General features: G+C 51.0%; 2 protein-coding genes across 2 annotated transcripts in view; one reads left to right on the top strand and one right to left on the bottom strand.

Moving 5' to 3' along the window:
• The window catches only part of PLPP7 (phospholipid phosphatase 7 (inactive)), a 23,756-nt gene extending 16,320 nt beyond the window's left edge, over positions 1 to 7,436 (bottom strand). The window contains exon 1 of the mRNA XM_082068107.1: positions 5,160 to 7,436. The gene's annotated coding sequence lies outside the window, so the exon portion shown is untranslated. The remainder of the gene's footprint in view (positions 1 to 5,159) is intronic.
• FAM78A (family with sequence similarity 78 member A) lies at positions 1,839 to 15,956 on the top strand. Its single transcript, XM_082068110.1, has 2 exons — positions 1,839 to 3,822; positions 11,733 to 15,956. The coding sequence occupies exons 1-2, from the start codon at positions 3,560 to 3,562 to the stop codon at positions 12,259 to 12,261; spliced, it is 792 nt and encodes a 263-aa protein (XP_081924236.1). The 5' UTR covers positions 1,839 to 3,559; the 3' UTR covers positions 12,262 to 15,956.

Genomic DNA, 15,956 nt, shown 5'->3' with positions numbered 1-15,956 from the left:
ACCGGCAGCTCTGGTGCACCCCAGCCTCCAGCAGCCACTAGCCAAGAAGCAGCGCTTGCAGCCAAAGTGCTTGCGAGCAGACCTGCAGCATTCCTGGGTGGGATTCTTCCAGGGGTGAAAGAAAAAGCCAGGCCAAAATAAATTATAATCTGCAGTGTTTACGGCACACACAGCAATGCCATTCAGGCCCATTAGCACAGCATAGCCTCTGGTGGGCTGCTTTTATTTGCTACTGCTCAGATGGTAAAAGGGAGACCCTGCCTTTCGGTAAACCTGGAAAACAGGCTGGAGGCACAGTGCTGGCCATGATACCGGGGGGAGCAATAGCAGGAATGGGGCAATGAGACACAGACAGGTACATCAAATGAGCAGCAGAAGGAAACACAACTCACAGCATCGCCAGACACTCCTAATTCTTACTTATCACAGCTTGGCCTCGCATCTCCAGCAATTCCATCAGCAAGCACAGGAACCGTTCTGCTCACAGCTTAATGCAGCCGCTCTGGGGTGGATTGTGCTAATGCCTTAATCACTCACAGTAGCGCAAAGGGGACAGGCATGACCAAAACCTAAAGAAAACTCCAGCTGAAGATGAAAAGCTGATTTAATTAGATGAGATAATGCAATTTCCTAGTTGACCAGAACACCAGAGAGAGCCAAGTTGAAGCAAGACCTGGCTGAAGCTTCAGTGAAACGGGAGTCGCAGAATATGCAGTTTCACCAGATTCATAAGGCTCTGAGAAACTGTGACAAGCTTGTTTGAAAAGTGTGAAAGAGCCTTGCAAATGTCAAAGTATTTCAGCACCTTCTGGAGGCTGCTGAAGCAACTGGATATTTCATTCAGAGATGCTAATTTCACTCTTTCTTCTACTACATGATAGTAAATCGCTTGTTACTTGAGTGTGTTCTTAATTTTTATATCTGTTGCAGGGCTAGTGACTATAACTGTGCCCTTCACAGAGGTTGTGAAATTTAAAATAAATATTTACCCAATGCTTTGAGAAATGTGCAGAAGGAACCCGTAACAATATACTGTGTTTTTTCCACCTCCTGTGGGTGGAACGGAGCAAATCTGCCTCCCCTGGTGCCCTGGCGTTCACTTGTCAGGATCACCCAGTAGCTCCAGTCTCTCCTACCTGCCCGAGGGCAGACAGCGAGTGCACAGTGTCGAAAACCACCAGGAACTACATGAACTAATCAAGCCTGCTGAGAGTGCGGTGCGGGAAGGACTAAAAGACATTTACCTAGCGCTGTGCTGCTGGGCCATACCGCAAGTGGCACCGACAAAGCAATTTTTACTTCTCAGTGCCCCTGGTTTCCATTTAGAAACAAGTCATGGAGGACACGCACACCAAGAGCCCTGCGTAACGCCCGACACACAGCCGCTGTTACCGAAAACCTGGACATACACTCCTCAACTAGTGCTCAGCTCTTGAAATTCAGATCCTCAGCTGGCTGATGGTCAGCAGGACCAGCCAGCGACATTACTCCTAAAACTGCCAATAACAGAAGTTTCCAACTTTCCCACAGGCCACTGATGCCTCAAACACTTCTTACTGTTCCAGCTACTGCTTGGTCCCTGTGCTGTCATGGCGAGAGCTCTGGGTTTCCAGTTGCTTGAATTTTTTCCAGTTGCCCATCCAGCCCAGGGCTATAGGTTTTGCAAATAAGGAGACTATCTATTTATCAAATATACCACCCAAGCTCCAGCTGGGAGAGGAAAATCTTAATCTGAAAAATCAAGAGAAAATACAATGCCTTTTTTTTTTTTTTTTAAGGAACACAGTTTCTAAAAAAAACTACATTACCCACAATTCACGGACATGTGGGAGGAAATGCTGCATGTGCAAAGGAGGTTTAGCTTCAACAGCTGCAGTTTAAAAGCGAAATACAGGGGGAGGGATGGGACTGGGCGAAGGAGGGAGGACAGGGAGGCAGGGAGAGGGGGGGAAGCGGAGACCCGCTGCTGATCCGGCCGCCGGAGCCGCTGTCATGCGGCGGCCCCTGCCCGGGCAGCCAGCGGGAGCTGCCGGGCACGCCCGGGGCTACGGAAAGGCTGCGAGCGAGTTTCTGCAAAGTTTGACCCGGTTGCCTTTTTGATGCTGCAGCAGTCACCGGAGCGGGAACCCCCCCCGGCACCCCCTTTGCTCCACCGGAGAGGCTGAGACCCGGGGGCCGGCGCCGTCCCCGTGTGCATGAATGTATTGCGAGAGAGGAAGCTTGCGGCAGCCGGGAGGCGGAGGCACCGACCCTGCTCCTCTCACCTCCCCGGGCATCTAGCAAAGAGGAGAAGGAGGAAAAAAAAAGGCGAGAGAAGGAGCCTCCCCCTCGCACCCCCCCCGCCGCACCTCGCCCCCGCGCAGCGCAGGGAGCCCGGCGCGGTGCGCGGCGGCGCGGCCGGTGCTCGGCGCTGCTCCCGCCGCCGCGGGATGCTGCTGTGACCCCCCGCGGGGCCCACGCGTGTGCGGAGCAGCCCCGCACACCGCCCATGAGCCCCGCGGGTTGAGCCACAGCCGGCTCGCCCGGGAGCGGCGGCAGCAGCGGCAGCGAGAGGAGGAGGAGGAGGAGGAGGAAGGTCGGACACCCCTGCGGAGACCCGCTCGCCGAGGAGGAGGAAGGGGAGCCGCGGGGCCGGCGCCCCCGGGCCGGTGCGTGGCGGCGGGATGGCACGGGCGGCGGTTCCGCGGCGCTGAGCGGGCGCGGAGCGGCGCGGCCCCGGGCGGCAGCGGGGGAGGTTCGTCGCCGCCGCCTCCTGCCCCGCTGCGCAGCCCCCGGAGCCCGCCTGCGCGACCAGGACCGCCGGGTTATTCTTTGTGGTTTCGGCTATTTCTAAGGAAAAAGAAAGAAAGAAAGAAAGAAAGAAAGAAAGAAAGAAAGAAAAAAAGAAAAAAAATCAACTCCCAAAGCTGTGACATCGCCGGCGGAGGAGCCTCTATAATCCGAGAATTGGCTACTTTTTGCATTTTCCACCCGTCGTTTCTTTCTGTTATTATTGTAATTTTTGTGCGAAAGGAAGTTATGAACAACTGCAAGTCAGGAAGTGGAAATCCACACCGGTTGTGACAAGCTGGGGCTAAAAACTATTTCATTATTTATATAGATGTGTCTATCAACATTCTGCTTTTCATCCAAAGAATAAAGGGAAATACCGGCTGGTCCTATGTTTGACGGTGAATGACAGACTGCATCTGAGGAAAGGAAGGACTAAATATATCAGCTAAGAACACCACCGTTATTTATTGAACTCAAGAGACATTTTTTTTAACCCAAAGACTGTTTGAGGGAGAGAGTTAATGGGTCATTAAAAGGGGAAAAAAACATTTAAAGGCCCCTTTGCTTCTGAAGTGCAGCTAACCTCAAAATAGGAGCAGTACTTGTAAGACAGATACTCAAATTAAGGCTTTACGTGATAAATTTTCTATCCTATGGATATCAGTTTTGAGATTACAAACCAAGAAGATCTGTAATTGATCTAGCACTAGATAATTTCAATGCCTAATATTCCCCAGGATTGCTGGAGTACCCTCGGAGCTGCGTCGGACTGTACTCGGGTTATGCCATGGGCTGTATTCAGAGCATTAGCTGCAAATCCAAAGTTTTCCGGGAAAGTATTTCAGTGATTGAAGTCAAAGCCTCCATCGATCCCATTCCCACCAGCATCGACGAGTCCTCCAGCGTGGTCCTGCGCTACCGGACCCCTCACTTCCGAGCCTCTGCACAAGTCCTGGTGCCCCCCATTCCCAAGAAGGAGACCTGGATCGTGGGCTGGATCCAGGCTTGCAGCCACATGGAATTTTACAATCACTACGGGGAACAGGGAATGTAAGTATTTCCAAAAGCGCATGCGGGTGCGTTTCTCCAGTGGGGAGAAACAGCGGGAGGATCACGGCCTGGCTGGGAAATACTGGATTAATCCAAAAATTAAAATCCAGTAGGTTTGATTCTAAAACCCGGTTCTTCTGAAACTTAACAGGACTTTCTGATATGTTTAAAATACAGGAGAGCTTGTCTCTGCCCCTCTAAAGGAGTGCATGTCCTTCTCTTCTAAAGGGAATATGCCCAAGCCCCAACCAAAACCTACTTGTTCTGTTAGGAACCCAAAAGCAACACTATATTTCGTAACAGCTTTTGAGCATCACTGGAGATCCTGAAATCCCTATCGCTGATGTGCCTTTTACCCGAGGGGTTCCCCTGATGTCCAGCTTCTCCCTTTGGCATTGCTCCCCATCCCCGACGGGGTAAAAACGCACATTAACGAGCCCCGGGGAAACTCAAGGGCTGACACTTGTGGCTCGGTGCCGACCCCAGCGTGCGGTGCTGCTGCTGCAGTGGGCCATGGCGTGAGCTCCGCAGCCCACCAGCTCTAGGAACAGACTTTTAACGTCACAGGAGAAATCCTGCATGCTTTGCCCACGGTAGCAGGCAGCCAACAGGGAAAGAACAAGGTGGATTTAACCCACTGATAATGAAACCCTTTGCATCACCTTGGAGCAGGGTGAAAATTTCACTTTACCATCATTTTAAATAATGGGAATGTGTAGGTATCTGTGTCAGGTAGGGGGAATCTAGGGGCTGTTTGCACACTAAAACCCCAGTGTTACAGGTCAGACAGTCATAGTGAGACAGCAGTGAGTCAAATTAAAATGTCACCTCCCTACTGTGAAAAGTCATCTCTCCCCAGTCCCCCACCAGTCACCAAACGCTGGTGCAAGCTGTGGCCTGCAGTTAAACCAGCAACAGCACCTGATCTCCGAATGCTTGCACAGAGCAGCAATTCTGCAACTCACGGTGCTGGGCAGCACCGGGTGCAGCCTCCTGGTGCAGCAGAAATCTGTCTGTCCAGCCACAGGGACAAAACCCGACCGCAGAGCTGGCAGATGGTTTGGTGGCTGGAGGTGCCGACGCTGCCCGGTCTCTGGGGGCAAGGGAGAAAGGACGGGTTCTCAGATGTAAAGCTAATACATGTTGTAAAACGTGGACCAGAGGGAAGGGCACGCCGAGGAGCAGCCCTAAGTGACAGACTGGCCCCTCCTTCTGTCCCCGTGTCCCCTCTGCTCAAGCAGAAAGTGCCTTGAGAAGCAAACTAGCACCTGGCAAACCCCAGCAGCGAGGCTCAGCAAAGGACAAGACCAGCTTATCTTGATTTTAAAAGTACTTACAACAGGCCCGAAATCTGTAGTTTTTTTGGCTCCATCACCATCTTTAGCAAGGACAATTTGTTGCTCAGATGTTCCCAATTCCAGGCCTTCGGGATTTGCATGTGTAATTCTCAGGCTCATTTAGAAATCCTGTCTTTAATGGCCAGCTGCAAAGGAAAAAAAGAGAAGTCCACTGTGTATAAATACAGCTCACATGCACCGAATAAAGAGGACCGGGCAGAAAGCTATTCTGCTAGTGCTGCAAACCTCAACACATCCTTTTAATTCTCTGCACCTGAGTTCCCCTGTGTTTAAAAGGATGATTTGGTACAGTCTTCTCTTGCTGGAATGCTTTGAGACAAAAAAAAGTTGTATCTACAAGCTAAGTGCTGTAAACAGGTAGTCAGATTTAAATATTGCAGCTGTGTAGAAGAGCTATTAGCCAGAAAATCATGGAAACAAAGATTTATTATTTTTCCCTATGAGGTTCACTGACATTTAATTGATATAAAAAAGAGTTACCCAAACATAAGGAGGAACTGGTCTGCACCGCCACTCTCTTTCTGTAGACCATCGCCATCTGAGAGCTATAAATAAAGGTGTTTGGGGGCAAAGGCTTCTTTTTAATGCCATTGAAACATGCTCTTGGAAGACCTTTATGTAGAGAGAGACCTGTCTGAAAGGATGGGCCAAGCCTTTAGCTGGTGTAACTCAACATAATCCCACTGACCTCCATAGAGCTACGGTGATTTATGCCAACAGAGTGTTTGTCCCAACTTTCCATGATGAAGAGACTACTGCAACACACATATTTTTAATCACTGGCATGACAGGCAAACAGAAAACTCCAGATAATAATAATAATAATAAAAAAACCCCAGTCGGTCAACCAGAGCATTAATAGTTACAGCAGGCTTTGGATTAATTTTTCACTTTTATGCTCGAAGTTGTTAGCTGTGCATAAGCTGGCCATTATGTTGAGGACAGAAACAGCTGAGAAATACTGGAGCAGATGGAGCTGTGCATAACGCTCCTATAGGGATGTTAGCTACAGAAGGGATAATTTAGACACACACGTTTAAAGTGGCACTGACAATTTTGGGGGCTAAATGCAGTATTTTTAAAGGAAAATAAAGCTCGGATAACATGTCAATGCTGGAATAATTTTACATGCAAGTCAGTGGGTGCTGCTGGGAACGTGAAACCCCCAGTGTGAGGATGCAGACGTGCTCTCTGACCCCCACTCTGTGCAGAACTGGGGCAAACTCCCCTTCATCCCCATGGCTGGTGTCACTGCTCCCCCCGAGCGGGGTTTCACCCCAAACCCTCAAGGGAAAGATGCTGCTGTGCAGCGGGAGGCAGCAGGATCAGGCCTCAGAGCTCTGACCTGTGCAGTGGGACCAGTTCCCCACTGGGATTTCGTAGGCTGGGTGCTGGTTTGTGCCCCGGGTTGTGCAGCAGCTGCTGGGACCCGTGTCAGCAGCCAGGCGATGTGGGAATGGCATCACCCAGCCTTGTTTCTGCATCTCCATGGAGATGTGCGAGAAGCGATGCAGATGGAGATATGCAAAACGGAGAGATAAATAAATCAGAGTTTGAATATGATCAGCCAAGGATTTGGAGAAGTTTCAGGTATATATTTCTCCCCAGAAGGACCCGATGGGGCATCTGGGCAGCATTACATCATCGCTTTACCTTACCAGGCATCTCGCTCTGGTGAGATTAAATCTTCCATGCCCTGCAGCAGAGACACAATGAACTCGAGAAATCGACTTGTCAAGAGAATAAACCCCGGTCCTCGGGAGGGAAAACACGATCAAAACCAGATTCACCAAAGGAAAAAAGGTTTTGCTTTCCATGGGAAGCGAAGGGAGATCAGTTTGCCATGGGAATTCACTGAGATACCCCACAGGGGTTTAGAGGAAAAGGCTTTGCTGCCCTTGTATGTCCCCTGGCCCTTACCTGCACTGTGAGCTCTCATCTTAGCCCAGTTAAATGGGATCTCCAGTCTGACTTGAGCCTGCTCAGCTAAACCAGCAGAAAATCATCCCTTTTCCTTAGTTGCAGTTTCCTCCTAGTTTTACCCCCTGAACCAACGTGCACCAAACATCACTGCCGGTTTGAGAACAGAGGCAGGAACGTGCAGCTGGAGGATGGGGGAAGAGGGACCACAGCAGCGCGGCTGCGACAGCGGGGGAACAACAGCTTAAATTTCCTTCCTGTTCTTCGCCGTGACCCTGGCTTGAATTGCTTGATGTGCCGGAGTAGGTGAGAGAGGCGCTGTGAAGGACAATTTAAAATTAAACAGCTTTGAATATCAGGTTTTCTTTCTTTCAGCCGGTCACAGGCACAGGGGGGCAGGTGGGAGCAGGGATGTGAAATACCTGGAACAGCTTTTCACTGCGCCCACACATCGCGCTGGTACCTGCGCAGAGTCTGCGTGGGGCTTCTCTGAATCAGGGAGCTGGTGGAAAGGTTGGATGTTGGGAAGCACAAGGTTACGCAAATCCAGCTGGCCTGTGACTGATAGGAGTTGGCTTTGAGGAGCTGGGGCTGAGGATGCACTAGTGCCCATGCCTGTCTGAAGAGGTTAAATGAATATACATGCGTCTGCGCTGGATGCAGCGGGTTGGATTTGCTGTCGCTGTCCAGGCTGCTGCAGCCATTGCTTTGGCTTTTGTGGTGGGGCAGCACCTGGAGGGCTGGGGAGAAGCTGGAGACTTCATTTTGAGTGGCAGAATAGGAAGAAATGGATCCAAATGAGAATTAGGAGGATAAAACTAAAGCTGCTTGGCTGTCAGCAGCAGGGCTACGGTTGTGCCACAAGGAATAGTTCAAAGTTCCTTCTCCTGGTAGCAAGGAGACATTTGTTAAGAGAGGTTTGTTGGCAACTCCAGTCTCTGGTGGTGCCAATACAGACGCTGAAGGTTTCTGAAGCAGCAGAAACAGGCTTGTCAGTATTACAAGCCAGAATCTACTGATTTTGGAGCTGATCAGCTCTAGTGAATCCATGAAACCAGATAGGTTGGTTTCTATTCACGCCTCTTCCCTGCTATTGTCAGCAAAGTGTTTACTGGGCACTTTCTGATCTTTCCTTGGCTCGACACCACCGCAGAAAGATGCTGATGCAGCCAAAGATCATTCCACAGCATTCTTTCCAAAAATCATCCAGAAGAGCAGTTGTTGGCCTGTTATTTAACATGGACAGGCTGTGCAAGCAAGGGCTGCTCACCTGGCTGGCACGCAGGCGTTGCTGTAGCCGCAAGCGAAGAGCAACCACAGCAGCACCAACCGTCGGGCAGCCTGTGCTTTTGCTCCAGTCATGGGACCATCATAAGGCCTCATTTTTCTTCTCGTTTCTAAGCTGCACAGACACAGCGTGACGGTTTTGAAACCCCGGGGTTAACCGCACTCGCTAGAACGAGGCACCGCAGAGAAACACAGGCCAGTTTCTTCTTCCCCGTTGCTGCCCACGCCTTCCCTGCAGCGGATGCTCTGCTGAGCCGCCCCGGTGCAGCCGCGCTCGGTCACGGTGGGGTTTCCCCGGCTCTGCAGACAGCACCCTGCCTTCAGCAACCATTATAACTCCACCATTTTGCTCTCCTGGGCAAATCCTGAGGAGGTCCTGTAGTTCTGTACTGGTCTGGGGTCAGATACGTCTACTGGGAATGAAGATGGGGACAAGCCGCTCTGAGTTGCCCTGCAGTTTCTGAGGATCCTGTACCTGATTCTTCTGCCCTTCACCCACCTGAATAGGCTGGAGCAGCCTGGGGGGGTTATCAGCCTCTTGTAGCATCTCAGGTCCCGGTTTGGCGCCTCCACACGCGCAGAGATGCTGTGGCTGCACCTTAGCACCACGCATGTCACAGAGCAAACTGTCACATCTCATCCCGGGGTGACAGCCAAGCTGAGTAGCAGCCACTGTCTGAATGGAAAGTAATCCTGAACCATCTGCTGAAAGGGAGAGAAAGAGCCCCCAGATGGTGTTTCAGAGCCGGGCTGGGATGCAGGGAGGTGGGGGCTGCAGAGCACGACCTCCGCTCATCTGCCCACCGAGGGCTGAGCTCATCCAGCATCCCTGGAGCTTTTCCTTTCTCAGCTCGTGCTGAAGAGCTTGGGGGAGCGTGAGCCAGGATGACACTGATTTAGAGAGCAGAGCATATAAACATCTCTCCGTGGCCGGGGGTCCTGGCAGGACTGCTCAGGGATCTCCTTTTGGCTGCCTTTGCTAAAAATTTTTCTTCCAGGGAAAGGACTCCCTCTGCCTGCTGGCTATGAGCTCAAGGAGAGGATTGCTGCAGCTGCGGTGCCGTAGCTGACAGCAGCCCATAAATCTGCACAGGGAGATGTCACGCTTGCATAACCCCCGGCTGCTGCTAACCCCTGGTCCTACTGTTCAGAGCATCCCTGCATCCTGCAGAGCATCCCTGCATCCCGCAGAGCATCCCTGCCTCCCCTGGAGCATCCCTGCATCCCGCAGAGCATCCCTGCATCCCTGTCACACTTAACCTCCCAGGTTCTTCCCAGGGTGCCCAACCTGCAAACCAGCTGCCTCCTGCCCTTCACCCAACGCCTTTGTGGCACAGGGGAGATTTTTGCAAGGAGCCCTGCTCGCATGAAAAAAGATAAATGAGATCTTTAACCCCCCCCCACGGTATCTTCTAGCGACAGCCAGACATTTACAGCCAACTGCTGAACAATCCAGTGGTTACAAACATGGAGGCACTTCACGGTCATTAACTAATTAACAATCAGAACAGCCTTGTGAGACGATCACATTAGTCCTGGCCAGCAGAGAGAAGCAGCTTGTCCCAAACCTATGTCAGAGCCAGCTGGGCCTGATTCGTGCCCCTCCCTTCACCCGGCCGCAGCCCCCACTTCAGCCAAGGGGCTATTTTAAGCCACAGCACAGACTTATTAAAGGCTTGGACTGTTCCCCTGACGAGCCCGAGCGCGTCCCCTCTGTCTCCCTCCCAAGATAACCCGTGTGGCAGCAGGAGCCGCGGGGCTGGGGGGGCTGGTGCTTAGCCCCACGGCGGGGTCAAGTGCAAATGCCAGGCTGGGAGCTGCCACACAGCCTCTCCTGCCACCTCGGTGTCAGGGACACCATCTCCGAGTGGCGGGGAGGGCTGGTTGGTAAGCAAGAGGCAGAAGGTACATTAGAGCCACCTCTGCCAGCCTGTTTTTTAAAAGAATGTCCTTAAAATACCTGCTGTGCGCTGAGCACATGCTGTGTGGTTATGCCATCCTGGTGCCTCTGCTCTGCAAATATCTAACCTTTTTTTCTGAGACGTTTGCAGTAGTCTGCTTCTATTGGCACATCTAATCTTAAGAATTGAATTGGAAGTTAATAAAAAAAAATATATATATATATCCCAGTTGTGCATCAAGCATTACAAGGTGCCAGAGGACCATTTCCACTTATTTTCTTGCTAGAAAGCCTGACCTTTCTGTCAGTCGCGCAAGCGCAGCGCGCAGACGCCCGGCTCAGGCAGTTTTACAGGCTGGCTGACCTCGGCTCCTCTGATCGCTGTAACACCATCCGCAGCCCCGAGCCGCGTGTGCAGCCTTGGAACGGGGTCCCTGCTCGGGCTGCAGAGGGATGAGTTACACGGCAGACAGGGGGAGGGACAGGGGCTTATCCGGAGAGAAAATGAGTGTTTGCAGGTAGGGAGTGAAAAGAAAGAACGGAGTGGGGCAATGGGAAGCTTTATGGTCCGGTTGAGTTACAGAATCGTAGAATCATTTTGGTAGGAAGAGACCCTCAAGATCATTGAGTCCAGCTGTTCCCCCAGCCCTGGCACTGCCCCATGTCCTGAGAACCTCATCTCCGTCTGTCCAACCCTCCAGGGATGGTGACTCCAGCACTGCCCTGGGCAGCCTGTTCCAATGCCCCACAGCCCTTTGGGGAAGAAATTGTTCCCAAGATCCAATCTAAATCTCCCCTGGAGCAACCTGAGTCTGTTTCCTCTCATCCTATCGCTTGTTACTTGGGAGAAGTCCTTGATTTTACTTCCACCGCTGAGGTCTTCTGTCACCTCACCGCCAGGGCCAGCTCTGAGCTTGTCCGTTTTTCTGCTGACACGGGTGATTTTGGGCTTTTGAGAGGGAGAAACTGAGCCCTGAGCCCCACTCTCACCAGCACAAGAGTCAGGAGATCCTGACCACAGCGCTGGAGCGAGTCCCTCTGCTCAGACAGCAAGAAGATCCCTGCAGCGCTGGATTTGCTCCAACGCCGGAGCTTTCCTGAGCACCCACCCTTTGCAGCCTCATGTAAACACCGACATATTTTGAACCACTCCAGGTGGCCACCGGTCCCTGCAAGGACCAGCCTGGTGGTGGTTCTTTGGTGGTGTTTAACAGCAGGACAGATTTTCCTGGTCAGTCCTGGAAGTTTGCAGACACAGATTTAATGGCAGGGATGAGCTCCTTCAGCAGGATGGCATGAAAGGCACAAATTCCAGTAAAAGCAAAAGGGGGAATGCACTAAAAACTCCTTCCTGTCTTTCCATCATCTGTCTTTCCTTGAAGTCCAGTGTTTTTCTAAACAAATTAATTAATGCATTATCCATGATTTGTTGTCGATTGTGGCAGGTCAAGTTGGGAGCTTCCAGATCTACTGGACGGTAAAATCCAGGCCATCAGTGACTCAGACGGAGTGAACTACCCCTGGTATGGAAACACGACAGAAACCTTCACCATCGTGGGGCCCACCAAGAAGGAGTCCAAGTTCAACATCAGCATGAACGACAACTTCTACCCCAGCGTGACGTGGGCGGTGCCCGTCAGCGAGAGCAACGTGGCCAAACTGACGAGCATCCACCGGGATCAAAGCTTCACCACCTGGCTGGTGGCCACCAACACGGCCACCAACGAAATGGTGACCTTGCAGACTATCAAATGGCGCATGAGGCTGGGCATCGAGGTGAATCCCAGCAGACCCTTGGGGCAGCGTGCCAAGCTGCAGGAACCCTCTGCTCAAGAGCAGCCCCAGGTCCTTAGCAAGAATGAGCCAATACCACCTAGTGCCCTTGTCAAACCCAATGCCAATGATGCTCAGGTACTCATGTGGAGGCCAAAGGATGGACCACCACTTGTGGTGATACCTCCGAAACACCGATAATACAAACCTGACATCCCGGCACCAAAACGGAGGGGAAAAAAGGAAAAGGCAAAACAATCACTTAGGTATTAGAACACACATGTATAATGAGCAAAATAAAAATGCACTTTTTATTCATTCAACAAATGCAACCATTCTACCTTCTCCCATTGGGACGGATTTCACTGTGCTAAAGCTAAAGAGGAGACCTGTGACGGGGTCTGTCTCATCACTGGATTCCTAAGGGAAGAATCTGACACTGATGTCTACCCGTATAGCTTTTTATTTTTCTTCCCTATCTTAGTTACTGTTTGAACTCAGCTCATTAGCTTGTCCAGACTGCCCAGAACAATAAGAACATTTTATTTGGGATTTTAAGGTTATTTTTTTTTCTTTTTGATTGAGAACAAAAGTTCCCGGAGCAAGAAGTTGACTATTTAAGATAAGGATTTTTTTTTTTAAGCTGTAAGGTTCTGAGTTGCAAATCCAAGTCATGCGGCCTTATGTAGACTTTGCTTTGCATTGCCAAACTTTTGCCTTAAAGCTACGTTTGAAAAACAACAAAACCACCACCAGGCAGAATGGCCTTTCTACAGAATTTTTTGGGAGAAAGTTTTGGAACAAGGAGTAGATTTCCGATGTGCCACAGGCTGATGGATGAAAAGGGCATGAGATTGGAAGAAGCGTGATTAAAAAGAGAAAACAAATCTTCCCAGTTTTAAAACCTGGAACAAGGAAGCATGGAAATAATCTGAGTTTCAAAGCAATGCAAATAACCAACCTGCTGTGGGGTGTCTCTGGAGTGGGAGCTACGAGGCTTCTCCCCACTTTGCAGAAGGGGCAGCAGGTGCGTGGGTGTCCGCCTCCTGATAGCATCACAATTTGGGATCATCTCACAGCTGGAATTGTGGCCCCAGGAGTCAACATAAATCGAGAAGGGGGGATGTCCCACTGTGTTTGTCTTTAGGACACGCAGATGGTTTTGCCCAGCTAGTTCACGATCTCACCTTCTCATGGCGTAAAAGCCAACGGCTCATGCACCAGCTGTTGTTGGGTGAAGACCTGTTGTCCTGTTTTCCCATAATATCCAAATGACGGTGCTGTAAGAAAAGAGCAGGATATAAAAAAGGATCCTTCTGAAGTCATTGGAGATGCATGGGTGTAAGCAAGGGCAGATCTTATCTACCAAGTCTACCCAGCAATATCCATAATTCAGGAACAGCCACGTCTGGAAATAACAGGCAGCCCTTCCTAGCAAACAGTGGGAGCAAAAGCTATGGAAAACTCTTCTTCCCGTGATAACAAACCACATTGGGGTTAGTCAATAACTTTCTTCCACATGACCTCACGATCTACACGACTGTCAGGAGCGGGGCACAGACAGGACCTCGCGTTGCCATGCACAGGGAAGGCGCGAGCAGGGAGCACCCGAGCCTGGGGTGTAGATCCCCGGGTAAATAAGGTGCATTTGGAGCAGGAGGTGGAACCTGTAGGTTTTCATAAAGACCAGACGGCTTCAGAGACAAGCAGATGCACTTCTGCAGGGGAAGGGGGCTTGAAGGAGCCGGGTTTGCAGGCAGAGGAGGTTCTGCAGAGGTGGCATCTGGAGCACAGGGTACTGGACAGAGGATCTGCTCTCTTGCTCCAGCACACGGCCTGGGGCAGATCGCTTCCCTCTCTCCTTCCCGTAGAAAATATTTCTTCCTCTTATTAACAATTTGCCTCGAGAGCTGGGACTGAGGAGAGCTCAGTGCGCCAGATACAAGCCTGGCCCTGCTGAGCTGGTCTGAACAGGTCTCACAACCCCACACACGCTGCTCTAAAGGCTCTCCCCTCGGAGAGGCACCACTTCGCTGCTATTGTCACCTTCAACTTCCACACGGGACGTTACCAGCGAGAAATTCTCCCTCCTCCTCTCTCCAAAGCCACACACACCATCTACTTCGGCAACAGGTTGAACATCACCACCTGGCTGGGGAAAGCACGCCCAGAAGATACGTCCCCCACCGTGACAGTCTCAAACCAGCAAACGAGGCTCCTGTGTCCCTGCAGGCCCCGTGTCAGGGAGCTGCCCTCCTCACGCTCCGGTTTGCAGAGCTGCTCGGCCACAGAGCTGCTCTCTCCAGCGGGCAGATGTCCGAGGTAGGAAGCCCAGCATTACAAGCAGCTTGCAAACAAATGGACTGGATCAAACCCAAATCCATGAGCCAAAGGTTGCCTAAATCTAGGCTTTGGGACTACAAAGGATGAAGCTAGGGAGACTTTGACTTGCACAGTCACTCTGTATTAAACTCCATTTTCTTACATGGATTTGAATCCTAACTATAGCTCTACTGGCACAGCCATTTGGGACTTGTCTGTATTTTCTCCTAGGCAATACATGCAGAAGAGGACAAAATGTGAGCTGTGGGTGAATAGCTGATAACGTTTGGATGCATCTCGGCTGCCGCTTAGATGCACTTCTGGGTGGTGCTGTGGATGGGAGCAGAAGGGGTGTTTATGTCTGGTATTCACTTTGTCTCCAGGTGCTGAGTACTTACAGTTCTCACTGATGTCAGCATGGGTCGAAGAAGTCGGACCCAGTTGTCTTAATTAGCTGCACGAAGGAATTCCAAGGCAAGATTTCTTCTCAGTCACCAAAAACCACATTCAGGGAACACCTACGTCCTTTTCCACTTAGCTTTGTGTTGGACTTAGTCTCCCCGTACATTAAGTAAATCTGGTTCCTCCCACTCCCTCTACCTGGTGGACTGGATGCATCCATGCAATTTGATAGTAACCTCCTGGCTAATTTGTCCTGTTGCACTGAATAGACCCAGCTGAGCAGTAAATTCGAATTTCACATTGGGGTCGGCTTTGCATGGACTTCTCCCTTCCCAAAGAATGCCTTTCTCCCGTGCCTAGGTTGAAACGTGTCCCTCCACCTCCATTCGCATCACCAGACACGGCATAGGAAAGTGATGCTGCCTCTTTGGAGATCTCATGCGTTGTGATTAAAAGTGATGTTTGTTTTTCTTTCCAATGCTGCTTTGCTACAAAACTGACGGGGTCAGATTGAATATAAAAGGGTCAGGTGCTATAGACATTGCTGGTTAAGAGCCATGTGGTTAGAATGGGGATTGAGAGGGTCCCAAAGGGGGCTTAAATGTCTGGGGCCCTGGGGCATCCTGCACTGAGTAAGGTGGTCAACGAGCAGAGGTAAATAAAAAGCATTTTGCAGAACCAGGAATGCACAAAGGATACGCTGGGAAGGTGATGGGGCACCAACACAGGATCCTGTGAGCTTGTCTCTGCCTCACCTCTCCCGTCAGTGATGCTTTATGGCCCCAAATCACCCCAGGAGCTGAGAGCATAGCCTGAGCATCCCTGTCCAAATCCCGTAGTGGTCCAGGGCTCGTTTCCTACCCTTGACACCGGGATGAGCGTGGCAGGAGAGTGATGGTCCCACAGAGTCAATGAAGATCTCGAGCAGCGTTGGGAGGGGTGGACCCGTGGAGAACAAGGCTGGGTTTGGGCAGGGGGGTCGGGCAGGGGCTGCTGAGCCTCGGTGCTGCTCTCCCTCCTGCCCCGGCTCCTGGTGCAGCAATAAGAATTGTCCTTGCAGAGATACTGTGAAAACAAACCCAAGATGTATTGAGTCTGGACACTTACAGAGATGTAAAAAACCCAAACCCCTGCTTTTATAACAGACAGAGAAATAAAGTGAAGTTTTCAAA

The sequence above is a fragment of the Streptopelia decaocto genome (assembly GCF_964273445.1).
Source record: "Streptopelia decaocto genome assembly, chromosome: 17".
Classification (NCBI taxonomy): Eukaryota; Metazoa; Chordata; class Aves; order Columbiformes; family Columbidae; genus Streptopelia; species Streptopelia decaocto.
This window is presented reverse-complemented; position numbering and strand designations above follow the sequence as displayed.